General features: G+C 54.5%; 1 protein-coding gene across 1 annotated transcript in view; it reads right to left on the bottom strand.

The window, feature by feature from the left end:
• Positions 1-11,946, bottom strand: part of MAN1C1 (mannosidase alpha class 1C member 1) — a 49,824-nt gene extending 37,878 nt beyond the window's left edge. The window contains exon 1 of the mRNA XM_063177630.1: positions 11,350-11,946. Within this exon, the coding sequence (XP_063033700.1) occupies positions 11,350-11,916 (567 nt within the window). The 5' untranslated portion in view covers positions 11,917-11,946. The remainder of the gene's footprint in view (positions 1-11,349) is intronic.
• Positions 11,947-12,654: the final 708 nt, after the last annotated feature.

Genomic DNA, 12,654 nt, shown 5'->3' with positions numbered 1-12,654 from the left:
CATGGGTGGATTTTTCTGCCATCAGCTGCTACCACAGCTCAGCCTCTCTTGCACAGCAGCCAAAGACATTGCTCAGAAAACTGATCTCCATCACTGGAACAATGGGAGAATTCTTTAGGAACTGAAGAAATCACCTTCAAGCAAGTCACAATATAAAAAAAAAAAAAAAAAAAAAGTTTGAAGCTCCTCCTTGGTGTTCCCAAGCAGCCAGGTCAAGGTGAGTTCTCCAGCACAGACCTGCAGAGCCAAGCACTCCCTGCCCAGCACAATCAGGGAAAAGCAGGACAAGAAGCACTGGGAGGACAGAAAAATGCACTGGGAGGACAGAAAAATGCACTGGGAGGACAGAGCAGCCCAAGGTTGTCAGTGTTAGTAGAAAGGACAGAAATAGAACTCAAGAGTCAGTCCCTGCTAGGCAAGCTGAATGGGAGAAAACAGCTCAAACCACAATTAAACTAACACCTAATTAAATTCCTAATGCAACTAGATTTAACCGTGTCAAGAGGGGGAAAAAAATAAAACCCTTCTCAGGCTATCTGAGGCACTAAACCCCAGCTGGATCCAGCTGCATCTAAATCAGGAAACATGTCAGCAAGAGCAGTTGATTTTGCAGTTAGCTCTGTAATGAGATGCTGGCCTGGAAGAGGCTGACAATGGTTTTGAGAACAAATTTGCAAGTCTAGACCAAAGCACGGGGTGATTTAGTGGAGAGATCAGGGGAACTGCAGCCTCCTCTTCCTTTGCTTCCCAGAATCAAAGCCTGGGGAAAATTCTGATGGGAACAAAAGGAATTTGTGTTCCTGGCCACCCTGACACCTCAGTTTCGTGTTCCCTGCGAGCCCCTAGGGCTGATCAGAGTCAGGATATTCCAGAGCACAGCCAGGCTGGCACTGCACAGTATAATAAACACAATAAATGCTCCTTGTGTCAGGCACTGCTGTCACTGTGTAGGGAGATGGCAGCAGAGGCAATCCCTGAGCCCCACGCTGCACCTGCCCAGGGGAGCTGAACCTGAGGGTCAAACACAGTTCCTGAGCTTCTGCAGGCACACGGGACAGCAGGAGGAGCACAAAGCCACCAGCACCCATTGGGTGACACTGCTCTTTGCATTTCTTCAACTCCGTTTCACTCCAGGCTGGACAGTCTGGCTTTTCTTAGCAACTACTATTGCATTCCAGCACACTTTAAGGAAAGAAAAGTGGGGGAAAAATTACTTCCCTAGTAATGATGCTCCTTCAAATGTCACCTCTGGGTCCCCTCCTGGGTTTTGAGCCTGCAGCACAAACCACACAGGGAATTCCCTGAGCTCTCAAGATTTTGGGCACTGTCTCATTCCTGCAGGCTGCCTTGAGGGCTCTTCCATTTCAGCTACTTCCCTCCAAGCATGTACAGCACAGGGCTTTGTAAATCCCTAATTACACACAGACTACAAATTCTCCTTGAAAGTGCCCAGCATTCCAGGTGAGCACCAGCAAGAGCTGAGCAGGCAGGCAGGATCCATCAGCTCCTGCCCAGGATCCCCCCACGCTGCATGGCAAGGTGGATGGAAACACAAACACAGGATTGTTTCTACAGACCTGCATTATGGCAAGGGAAGGTTTTTTTTCCCTTTTCCCTACAGATACCATCTGCACAGAATTCTCATTTCTGGAGAGCCACAGCCCAAGGGGATGCTCAAAAGGAGCTGTAGCCATAAGTAACTCAAAACACTGCAAGGAGAAGGAAGGAAAGGAAAAGGTGTGGAAATATTTTGCTTTTCTTTTTCAAGGAAAATAAAAAAAGAAAACCCAAGTCTCTAGAACATATTGGGCCTGTCTGTTTGACAGGCTGTAGGACAAATGTCAAACAGATCAATAACGAAAAGAAACAAAACAGAGGGGAGAGGAGGCTTTGCACTGCTGAGCCTTGGCTGGGGGAGGATGGCAGGAATCCTCAGAGGGGTGGGAAGAGCCAACAGGCTCCAGAGCTCCTGTGTGCCAGGGAGCCGAGGCCAGGCAGGGCAGCAGAGGAGGGGATTTGTGAGCTCCCTGCCTGTCCTGGGTGCGATGGAGATCAGGGTGGGCGCACCAGATCTGGGGTGCTCCCACCCCAGTAGCCTCACAGCCAAGGGCAGGCTCCCAAAGCATCCCCAGAGACACAAAGTGAGGCTCAGCCCCACACCCAGCACAGCTGGCACAGACAAAAGGAGCAGCCCCGTGCCAGCTCCCCCAGAGCTCAGCTCCCCACCCCAGAACCAGCAGCTGAGCTGCCTCTCCCCCAGCACCCACAAGGTGCGAATTGCTGCTGACACATGGATGGCTCAGGGGCCCAAAACACAGCACAAGCAGATGGGAGAGCTGAAGGGAAGGGAGAAGGGAAGGAAAAAATGTAAATACAGGCCAAGAGTCATCCTGCACCGCTCCTGTTCTGCGCTGTGAGAACGGATTCAGGGAGCAGGAGGAACATCTGTTTGGAAACTGCCTTTGTCTCAGTCCAAATGCTGGAACAGGAGAAAGAGGGAGGCTGAGGACTGCCAGCACACCTTGTGCTTCATCTCACACTTGGATGGCTTAGCAGGAGAGATCTGGGAGGATGAGTTTAGTTTAATGATTTCTTGCTGGTTCACCTGCTCCCCATCTGTCTTTGTAGTCCTTGCTCAGAGGGACAGATTGGAGCACTGCTGTCCTCTCCCTTTTCCAGAGTTCCTCGTGATTGGAACTTCTGAAGAGAGGAACAGAGCAATTCTCAAGTATTAAGTAGTCAGCTGAGATTAGTCCAATAATTTATCACAGGTAATAGCTAATAACAGACACGAGAAACTCACTGAGAGCCTTCCTACAGCCACGTGTCAGAGCTGTCACCTCACAAAAGTGGTGCAAGAAATCCTTGGACCACAGTAGCAAATTTATTAGCCAGAGGCTGATAAACCCTTACAGGAGCCCCAGAGCCCACAATAAATCATCACAAAGCAGGTCACAAACACCGGATCCCTGATGAAAATGAGGTTGGTGGGGTGGGTATGAGAACAATGTTAGGATTCAGCTGGCAGGATGGAGGGGCCTGGGCCTCACCTCCCATGCCCAGAGGGATCAAGGCTGGGCCCTGGCACCGCTCCAGCACCGCCATCACACTGCTGTGACTAATGGGCTGCTGGCAGAATGCAGCAGGGAACGGCAGCTTCGGGCATCAGGGTAATAAACTGCAGAAATAACATCAGAATTGGAGGCAGCTCCTTGCCGCCAGACTCCACGTCAGTGCACAAGTGGCACCCACAGAACGCTCAGGCCTAAGGAATGAGCCTCCACTCACCAAACCCCACCCTAACACTCAGCTCAAAACTTGATTTCAGCCTTTGAAAGCCAGAAACGAAAGAACCAAGAGAAGAGAGCTGCCTATGGCTTTGTCCTGTGCCAACCTTTTGAATTATTTTGCTGTGCAGCCACCAGTGAGGGTGGGCAGAGCCACAGCCAGCAGCAGTGGTGTTCTGGTTGTTTGGGCTCAGCAGCACAAACCTCTGAGAGATAAGATAATCAAACACAGTCATAGTGGTTCATCAATCCTGACATGGTCTTGGTGCTGGAGAAAGGCCTTCAGGAAAGCCAAAACAGCACCAGAAATCAGCCAGGGGTTTGTTTGGGTTCATCAGCGCTGCATTCCAATGTAAATACATGTCCTTCCTAGAAAACTCCAGAGAAAAACGAGGCTCATGTGGAAGGAGAGCCAGAAATGTCCTTTTCCACTGGAAGTATTTTATTTGTATTAGATCCTGCTGGCTAACCCAGGCAGCAGGAGGGTTTCAGGACGGATGAAACGCGATTATTCCACAATTATCCTGTGTTACTTCTCAAAGTACACGGTTCTGCACTTCCCTCCCTGCCCAGGGAAATCATGTTAACACAATTAGAGCAAGAGCCCTGCTTTAAACACGGCTGCTCGGACGCCGCTAACACGGCTCCAATTCTCAGCACAGACAGGCTGCAGAGCCATCCTGCTCCATAAATCAGCAGGAGCTCTGTCAGCGAGGGCCTCTGAAGGGAAGGGAAGGGACACTCTCTAGGAGGAACACTCACTGTATATCATCCTCCTGTGCTAGTGCTGCTGGCACGAGACGCTGCAGGATTTCTCCATCTCCCGCATTTCATATTCTTTATAATATTCTTTGCAGCCTTATTCTTGCAATATCTCAGAGAGGAAAATCTAACAACAGCTCCAGGGCCACGCAAGGCAAGTATTGGAGGCCAGATTAGAACTAATGAGCTCCTGGCTCCCACTCAATCCCAGCCTTTAGAACAATTAGCTCAAATGAACCCAGGAACCGTTTGCTGCTCCGCTGTCGCCTGCCCCGTCCTCCCCGGTACCTCTTGAGCTGCAAAGCTTCAATTGGCTCTGACAGAGGGGAGAGGTCACAGAGAAAGCAGAGTTGAGTGCAGGCTGCAGCGGGGGAGACCCCCAGGGAGCCCCACAGAGGGGGGTCAGTGCAGGGCTCCTGCTGCTGCACTGAGGAACAGGCACCAGGGTCGGGATGGGGCCTGGGGCTCACACGGGGGGCACAAGGATGGGGAGCCCCAGGCTGCCTGATGGCTCTGAGGAGGTTCCAGCACACATTCCTAGAAAGCTGCACCCTGCTGCCTTCCAGCCCAGGGAAAGAGCCTCGGGAACACAATTCCCCTTTCCAACCCGCTGAGATCCCTCCTTGGGCTCCACAATCCCACAGGGCACTCTGCAGCTCTGCCGTCAGCAGCAGGAGATGCAGGAGGGAAGCACAGCAGTCACTTCAGCTTAGTGCAGCCTCGTGCTTTACTCACGCTCCAGCGTCCTCCTGCACATTTTCCTGCTGGATCAGGGACTGAGCAGCGTGTGCCCGTTCCACAGAGGCGCCACCACGGATGTGCCCTCAGGAACAGAGCACAGAGTGTCCTGTTCAATTCCCAGAGGCTGCTCTGCCCCTCAGCCAGGGCACACACGAGTGCCATCCCGGCCCATAAGTGGGGATGGTTATTGTCCACTCCTGCAGCACAGCTCCCGGGGTGCTGTGCCTCCTGCCACACTCTAGGTGCACCGTGCACAAAGCCCTCACATTACGTGCAGCTCACAGCCACCACTGCCCACAACAGCTCCTCTGGAGCCCTTCCAAAATGTGCTGTCAGATGATGAACTCAAGTGCCAGGGGACCCAGAGTAAAGACAGCAATCATGGCAGCGTGTGCTCCTCATGCCAAATCCACTCACAGCTTCCACTGAAAAGTATTTTTCTGGGGAATTTAAATGTAGTCTCTTCCTAAAGTTTAAAAATCAGAACGCTCCCAGCACCAAGATCTCCTCTTGCCACCACTGGAGTGAATTTTCCTTCCTGCCTTCTCCTTCTGACAGCTGCATGTCAGTTTTATATTCAGGTCAGTCTCTCATTTAGTACTAAGGTACATTTCCCTTCCTCCCTCTCAGCTGCCCCATCTAAAATCGGAATTGTTTTCAATACCGGAGAACGTATTCAAAAACATCAAAATGACAAACAATCTGTACAATAACAGAGTCACAGAGTAAACTAAACATAATGGATTAGCCTCATCTGGCAAAGCCTTGCACACAGAACCAAAGGAAAGAACACTTAGCACGAAAATCTTTCTCCCATTAAGGGGCAGATTTAATCATTGATTAAAAGTTAATCACGAGTCCATAAAAATTTTGGCTGGGAAGACGGAATCTTAACGCAGGTGACTGCTTTTCAGTAAATATTTGAAGACCTGGATGTGCTCAGGCCCCAGCCCGGCGGAGGAGGAGCAGGGAGGTTCCAGCAGGATGTCACTGACAGCTCCCAGCCAGGCTCCATCCCCCTGCCCTAACCCCATCTTCCCACCCACACCATTTCCAGGAGCTGACGTGCATTTCCTGCAGGGATCCAGGGGAGTGCAGGTCCTTCAGCAGCACAGATCTGTGGGCATCCCACAAAGTCATTTCATTTCCCCCGCCCAGCACTCACTCATCACCCGCCCGCCAGCAGCTCTGCAGTGCTGGAGCCGTGTGCTGGCTCTAAGTGGCAGTTCAGAAACCAGTCTAGCATCAAATTTAGTTGTTGTGGAACAAGTGCTTTCGCTGCTAGACTTGGGGAGAGAGGAGCAAATGACTGCAAATTGCAGAGCACTCCCAAATTCCAGAGTGCTGGGTCAGAGCGAGCTCTGAGGTAGCACTGAGGCAAGCAGCTCTGCAGCACTGATCACAGCCCAGACTCCTGTGCTCTGCACTCCACCGACTGAACAAATACATTTTTAGTCAATTAACTGTATCCCCTACAGCTAGAACAGGCTCCAGGTCAGGTCTAAATTCTGTTTGCGTGAATCCACCGGAGGCTACTGAAGCAAAGAACCCACTGCATGCACCATTTGTGGGATTTCCACCACAGTACCCCTTTCACAGGTTCAGTAAATAAATGCATGAGGAGTGTGGAGCAAAGGAAAATTCCAGCAAGGCTGGAGCCAGCCAGTGCTTCCAACTGCAGAGAAATTCTCTCTTTCAGAGGTATTTCTACCCCGGAGAGAGAATTACAATCACAGCACATCTGACTGGTTTGAGAGCATAATTCCACTGCACCACAGTAAATATTTTACAGAGAACTGGTTTCCTTACCCTCAGCAGCCAGAGCCAGTCTGTTGGAAGTGCCTGGGTGCCCATGTGCCCGGCACACAGGATCAGACCGTGCCTCAGAGGGGAGATGGGCACGGCAGGAGCATTTCCAGCTGGGCTGAGCGTGGTGCTGCTCACGTACAGAGCCACGGACGGATTTCACGGCTGGCCTGGAGCCCGCTCAGCCCCAGAGCACAGCACTCAAAGGCATTTGCTCCAATGCGTGCGCTGAAAGTTGCACAGTGCAGGCAAAGGGAGAGGGCTGACATCCTTTTCCTGCTGGCTGTGGGAAGGAGCAGGTCAGAGATGACCGGTGATGGGATTCACAGCCCAGCTCAGCGTGAGAGCTGCTCTGAGCCCTGCTTTTGGCAAACTGGTGATCACAGCCCAACCCAGGGCACCTGTGAGCTCCAGGAGAGCACCCAAACACACACAGGTGCGCCAGAGGCAAGCAGCACCAGGGCTGAGAGCTCCCCTGGCACGGGTCAGGGCTGTGGCAAAAAAAAAATCAGGAGAAGCTGCAGCATTTCCCCAGCCCTGCCCCAAATATGGGCAGTTTTTTCACTGCAGTCACAACAGTCAAAACCACATAAAGGGAACTCAGCAACCACCACCAAGGGGCTTTCACCAGAGGCTGAACTCCTGATAACATTCCTGTCTCCTGCTAATTACCTTTCAGTGATAAGCTGTCAAGATATTTGTGTTCCAAAGACTGATCCACCTGCTGATGTGCAGAGTGATGGAGGATAACTGTGTGAGTTGGTGCCTCCTTGCCCCCAGTGGCCGATTTCTGAGAGCAAACACATGTCTAGAGCTGTGTTAGGAGGGGACAGGGGACAGCCAGGTGAGGCAGGGAGAGGTGCAGATGGCAGGAAAAGCCAGGATGAAGAGAACTGCACTGTGAAACAAACAGGCTTTGGTATCATTAATCCAGAGGAAATGAACGCAGGTGTCAGACCCAAGGGGACAATCCCTGCCTGGATGTGACACATTCCCTCATTTGGAAGGGACAAAAGGCACTGCCAGGTTCAGGCACGAGGCATTCCCACACCTCAGGCATGGAAAAGTGCCTTTTGCACCCAAAAAAAGAGAAGAAAAACTAATAAATCTCTCCCTCTGTTCACATTTTTCTCACATCCCGTGACCGAGCTGGAAGTATTTAACGATGAACTTTCTGCTCCGCCTGGTTCCTGTGGTTGTCTTTAAGCAGTGGTTGGTATAAAAATACTTAAAAGAAATGCTCTTCCCTGTCTCCCCCCTGCTTCCCCACCTGTGAGACCCAGGAGTGCAGCAAGGAGCAGCCTGTTTGGCTCCATCCATCATCAGCAAAAGTGTCAGCTCAGCTCCACCAGCACAATCTTTATTACTGGTTACGATGCAGGAGGCAGGAACCACACGCTCTGATTTCCTCACATCTGAGGCTGAGTTTGCAGAGGCAGCAGTTAGAGGGGAAATAATTTTGACTTTTCCCTGAGCCAATTTGATCTGGAAATTGTTGAGAGCAAATAAATATGGAATCCCACCGTGGAATTTCTGCAGTCACTCTCCAGCTACAACCACTTCTCTTTTTTTTTTTCTTTTCCCTGAGCATCGGTGATTTGTATTTGGCACATGTAAAAAACCAGCTAATCCCCAAAGCCATGCCTGACTGATCAATTACACAACTAATACCTTTTCCAGAGGTCATCTTAAGAGATGAATAATCCCTCCCAAAATTTCCCAACCTGCAGCATGGGCACATTTGTTATTTGGCTTTCCGCAGCTTTCCTGGAAAGGTCAGAGTGCCCCAGCCTGGGCTGCCCACAGGAACACACAGCAGTGGCTCCCAGACTGTTCTGCAGGTGACCAACGACCTTCAGCAGCAAAAGCTGTGCAATACAGCTGCTCTCTTTTTTTACTTCCAAGAAAACAGCTGTTAACCGACCCTGGACTCGTGTTTATGGGTGAAGGTACCTGCACACACACGTCAGCCCAGCCTCACGCCGTTTCCTCACTCTGCAAACAGCCCGAGTGCTCCTCTCGCCCCAAAGGCTTTCCCAAACAGCAATAAAATGGGAGAGGCCATGGGGCTTTCCGCTTCAAACTCTGGTTTTCAAGCAGGGAAGGTCTAGCAGGGCTACAGGGAAGCCATGGCACTGCCTCCCCTTTAGCTGAAGATCAGGCAGCTCAGAGGTGGTGGGAAGGAGGGGACACCAGCTCGGATTCCTGGCTGGAATTCCTCACGCTGGAGGGTCCTGGGGAACACAGAAAGTTCCAGCCTCTGGGCTGGGCATCTGTGGTCATGCACCAGTTTTTCCTCCTGGCTTTCATCTGGCAGGCAGGAAGGGGAAAAACATCCACAAATCCCATCCACACCCATCCTCCCTGTTACAGAGCTGGGAGAATGGCCTGAGGGAAGGCAGAGAAAAGAACAAAACTCCCAGTGCAAGGACAGCTGGGGACTCCTTCTAGCAAGTGACAGGACTGAAAGCTCTGGAGGGAGGAGGGAAAAGCAACTCAGAGCAGCCAGCACAGCCACCACCTGCCCTGCTGGCATCTCCCATCATGTGAGCAATATCTGCTAATCCAAAGGCTGTATCATCACTTCTTCCTTGCAATTCTTTTTTTTGCTCCATCTGTTTCTTTTTTATGCAGCATTTGTCTTCTAACCTTCCTGGTTTGTTCTCCTCTTGTCTTTTTGATTAACAAAAAGAGACACACCTTATCTCTTCCCCAGGCTGCACCACCCTCCCTTGTTTTGCATGTTCAGCCTCGTATCTCAGCACCATATTTGTTTCTCTCTCTCTGAATAAATAGAAGCGTAGGCACTTTTAAGAAATAAGGGCTCTGTTTGAAGAGTAATTAGCTGTCAGCATAAAACTAATATTTATGGATTCTCATCCTTGAAAACTCTAACTCTGCTACCCAGCACTGATTATGGCTGTTAGAAACAGATGGGGCTGAATCCATACAGCTTGAAATAATGCTATATTTAAAAAATAATTAACTCCAAATGAAGGACTGAATGCCACTCGCTTCCCCTAAATTTGATTTTTCAATTTGATTTGTTTGCAGGGAGTGGAAGCTGGGTTGCTCCTGGGGGTGTGTCGTGCTCCCTGGCACACCTTGGAGGTGGCAATCTGCAGAGAGCCAGGCACACACGTGAGGGCTGGGCACTGGAACATTCCACACACCCGGCAGCAGGAGAGGATGGCTGGAACCCTCCTGGGACCATCAGGGAACCCAGCACCCCTGGGCATGCTTGCCTGGCAGAGCAATTGGAATTCACAGCCTTTGTTTTAGTGCCTGACAAAGACAGCGGGAGGGGAGCTTTAAAAACTGTTTTTGAGACGCAGGTTGCAGAGGATGAAAGCCCTCGGTGTGTTATCACCGACTTGATTCTCTCTTCAATCCAGTATCGTCGCTGGATGCCTGCACCTCTGCGAGAGCACAGACCCAGGAAATTTATACTCTGCTTAATTAAACCTGTGCTTTTTACTTATTGGCACCTCTTCCCAGAGCAGAATTCCCTCCAAGTCGGTCATCCATCAGGGCGAGGGATGTGACAGCCACGATGGAACCCCACACAGACGCGGTTAAGTGGGTCACAGCCTGCTCCACGTGTGTGCCAGGCTGGGGACACGGGGCCAAAGCCTCCCCTGGCCCTGGCAGCCCCCCCAGCTCACAGGGGTGACAATTCCAGTGCCAGTCCCACAGGGACCTGCAGGGACAGAGCCTCCTGCTCCTCCCCGGCCCCTGCATCCCGTCCCTCCATCCCCCTGCACCAGCCAAGCTCTGTCATGCCCTGGTTTTTGTGCAAATCTGACCCCCAGGGATGGAGACTCTTGCACAAGCAAAGACATCTCCCACCAAGCAAGTTTCTTCCCCCCACAACCGTGAATAACGGAACTGAAATTTACCCTTCGTTAATTTCGGTGACACCGGGTGAATGGAAGTGTGTGGGACACACGGGCAGTGACAGGGACACTCCCCCAGAAAGTGACACCCCAGTTCCTGCCACCCTCCTTGGGAAAAGGAGCAAGGAGGGGGACACGGCTGAGGGGAGGTGATGGCTGAGGGGGGACATGGTTGTGAGGAGAGGTGGCAGCAAATTGAGGGGGGACGTGGCTGTGAAGGGAGGTGACAGCGGATTGAAGGAGGACATGGCTGTGAGGGGAGGTTGCGGCTGACTGAGGGGGGACCCAAACATGAGGGCTGAGGTGGACACGGCCCCAGAAACTGAGGGTGGTCATGGCTGTGAGAGGGGACAAGGGTTGCTGAGGGCGATGTGGCTGTGAGGGGAGGCAAGGACTGACTGAGGGGGAGATGCGGCCGCTAATGGCAGGTGAGGACTGAGGGGTCACATACCTGTGAGGGGAGGCGAGGTCTGATGGGGACATGGCTGAGGGGACATACACTCATGAGGGGAGATGAGGTCTGATGGGGACACGGCTGAGGGGACACGGCTGAGGGGACACACACCTGAGGGGAGGTGAGGTCTGACAGGGACACGGCTGAGGGGACACACACCTGTGAGGGCAGGTGAGGTCTGATGGGGACATGGCTGATGGGACATACACTCGTGAGGGGAGATGAGGGCTGATGGGGACATGGCTGAGGGGACACACACCTGAGGGGAGCCGATGCTGTGAGGAGGTGAAGCAAGGTGAAGGCCGCCTGAGGGGGATGTGAGCACTGAGGTGAGGCTGCCTGAGGGGGCTATGGAGGGACTGAGCCAGCACTCGGCCGGGAGCGCTGCCTGCTCCTCACCCACCTCTTTGATCTTCATCCTGCGGGCGCGGGTCTCGGGGTCCTCTCCGCTCCGCCCGCCCCGCACCGGGTGCCGGAGGCTCCGGCGGAACCGCTCGTAGTCGAAGCGGAACGGGGCCCGCGTCTCCCGGGCCGGGGGCGCGGCGCTGGCGGGCTGGGCTCGGCTCTCGCCGCCCTGCACCTGCTGCCGGGAGCCGGGCGCGGTGCGGGCCGGCGGCCCGGCCATGCGGGCGGCCGTGCGGAGCTTCTCCCGCAGGCGGCGCGGGGCCGCGGGGCTGGCGTGGCGGGGCTCGGCGGCGGCGGGGGGGCTGCGGGGCAGGTCGGTGTCGCGGGTGGAGGAGGAGGAGGCTGAGGACGAGGAGGCGGAGGATGAAGAGGAGGCGGAGGCGGTGGCCCGGCGGGGTAGGAAGAGGCGCTTGAAGCGGGAGGAATCGGGCAGGAGGAACAGGGCCCCGAAGCAGAGCGTGAGCAGGCCCGAGAGGAAGAGCAGGAACAGGAACTTCTGCGGCAGCCGCAGCCCCAGCGCCGCCGGCCAGCCCGGCATGCCCGGCAGCTTCCGCAGCACCACCATGGGGCACCGGATCGCGGCCGCCGGGCTGGACCCGCCGCCGCGCCGGGGGCCGCCGCTGCCTCCTGCGGCCGAACGCTCAGCGGGGCCCGCCCTGGGCTGCACCGGCCGCCTTCAGCGGGGACCGCACGTGGGTGGCTCCGGGCCGGGCGGAGCGGCGCTTCAGCGTCCCCCCTGCCGGCATGAAGGCGGCGGCGAGCGCATCCCGCCGGGGCCGGGCGGAGCGGGGCTGGGCTGGGCTGGGCTGCTCCCGGTGCGGGCTCCCGGCCGGACGGCGCTCCGGGGCTGGCTCAGGCAGCGGCGCCGGGGCGGTGCGAGCCCGTCTCTCTAGGCGGCGGTGGGTTCATGCTGCAGCATTTCTGCGGGGCGGGGGAGACAAGAGCGCGGTCACTCAGCACCGCCGGGGATGCGGCCGGCGAGACGAGCCTTTGTCCCCGGCCGGTCCCCCACCCTCCAGCGGCACTAGTTCGGTTCCCTCTGTCCGGACTTGGCATCAACTCTCCTGTCTGCGAGCAGCTCTGAGCTCTGCACCATCTCCCATCCAGCGCCGGGATGCCGGGCTGTGCTGGCGGGGCAGCCCGGGGGACAAGGGGGAGAACCCCGGGGGGAAGGAGGTGCTCCGGGACACCCCAGGAGGGACAGGGTGCCCTGGGACAGCGCACACAGACAGGGACCAGGCTGCTTCGCTTCCCTGCCAGGAGCTGCCTTCGCCCGCGCCGGGTTGGGGACGATGGGGCTGCA

The sequence above is a fragment of the Melospiza melodia genome, chromosome 27 (genome assembly GCF_035770615.1).
Source record: "Melospiza melodia melodia isolate bMelMel2 chromosome 27, bMelMel2.pri, whole genome shotgun sequence".
Lineage (NCBI taxonomy): Eukaryota > Metazoa > Chordata > Aves > Passeriformes > Passerellidae > Melospiza > Melospiza melodia.
The sequence above is the reverse complement of the archived record's forward strand: the minus strand, read 5'-3'. Positions and strand labels throughout refer to the sequence as shown.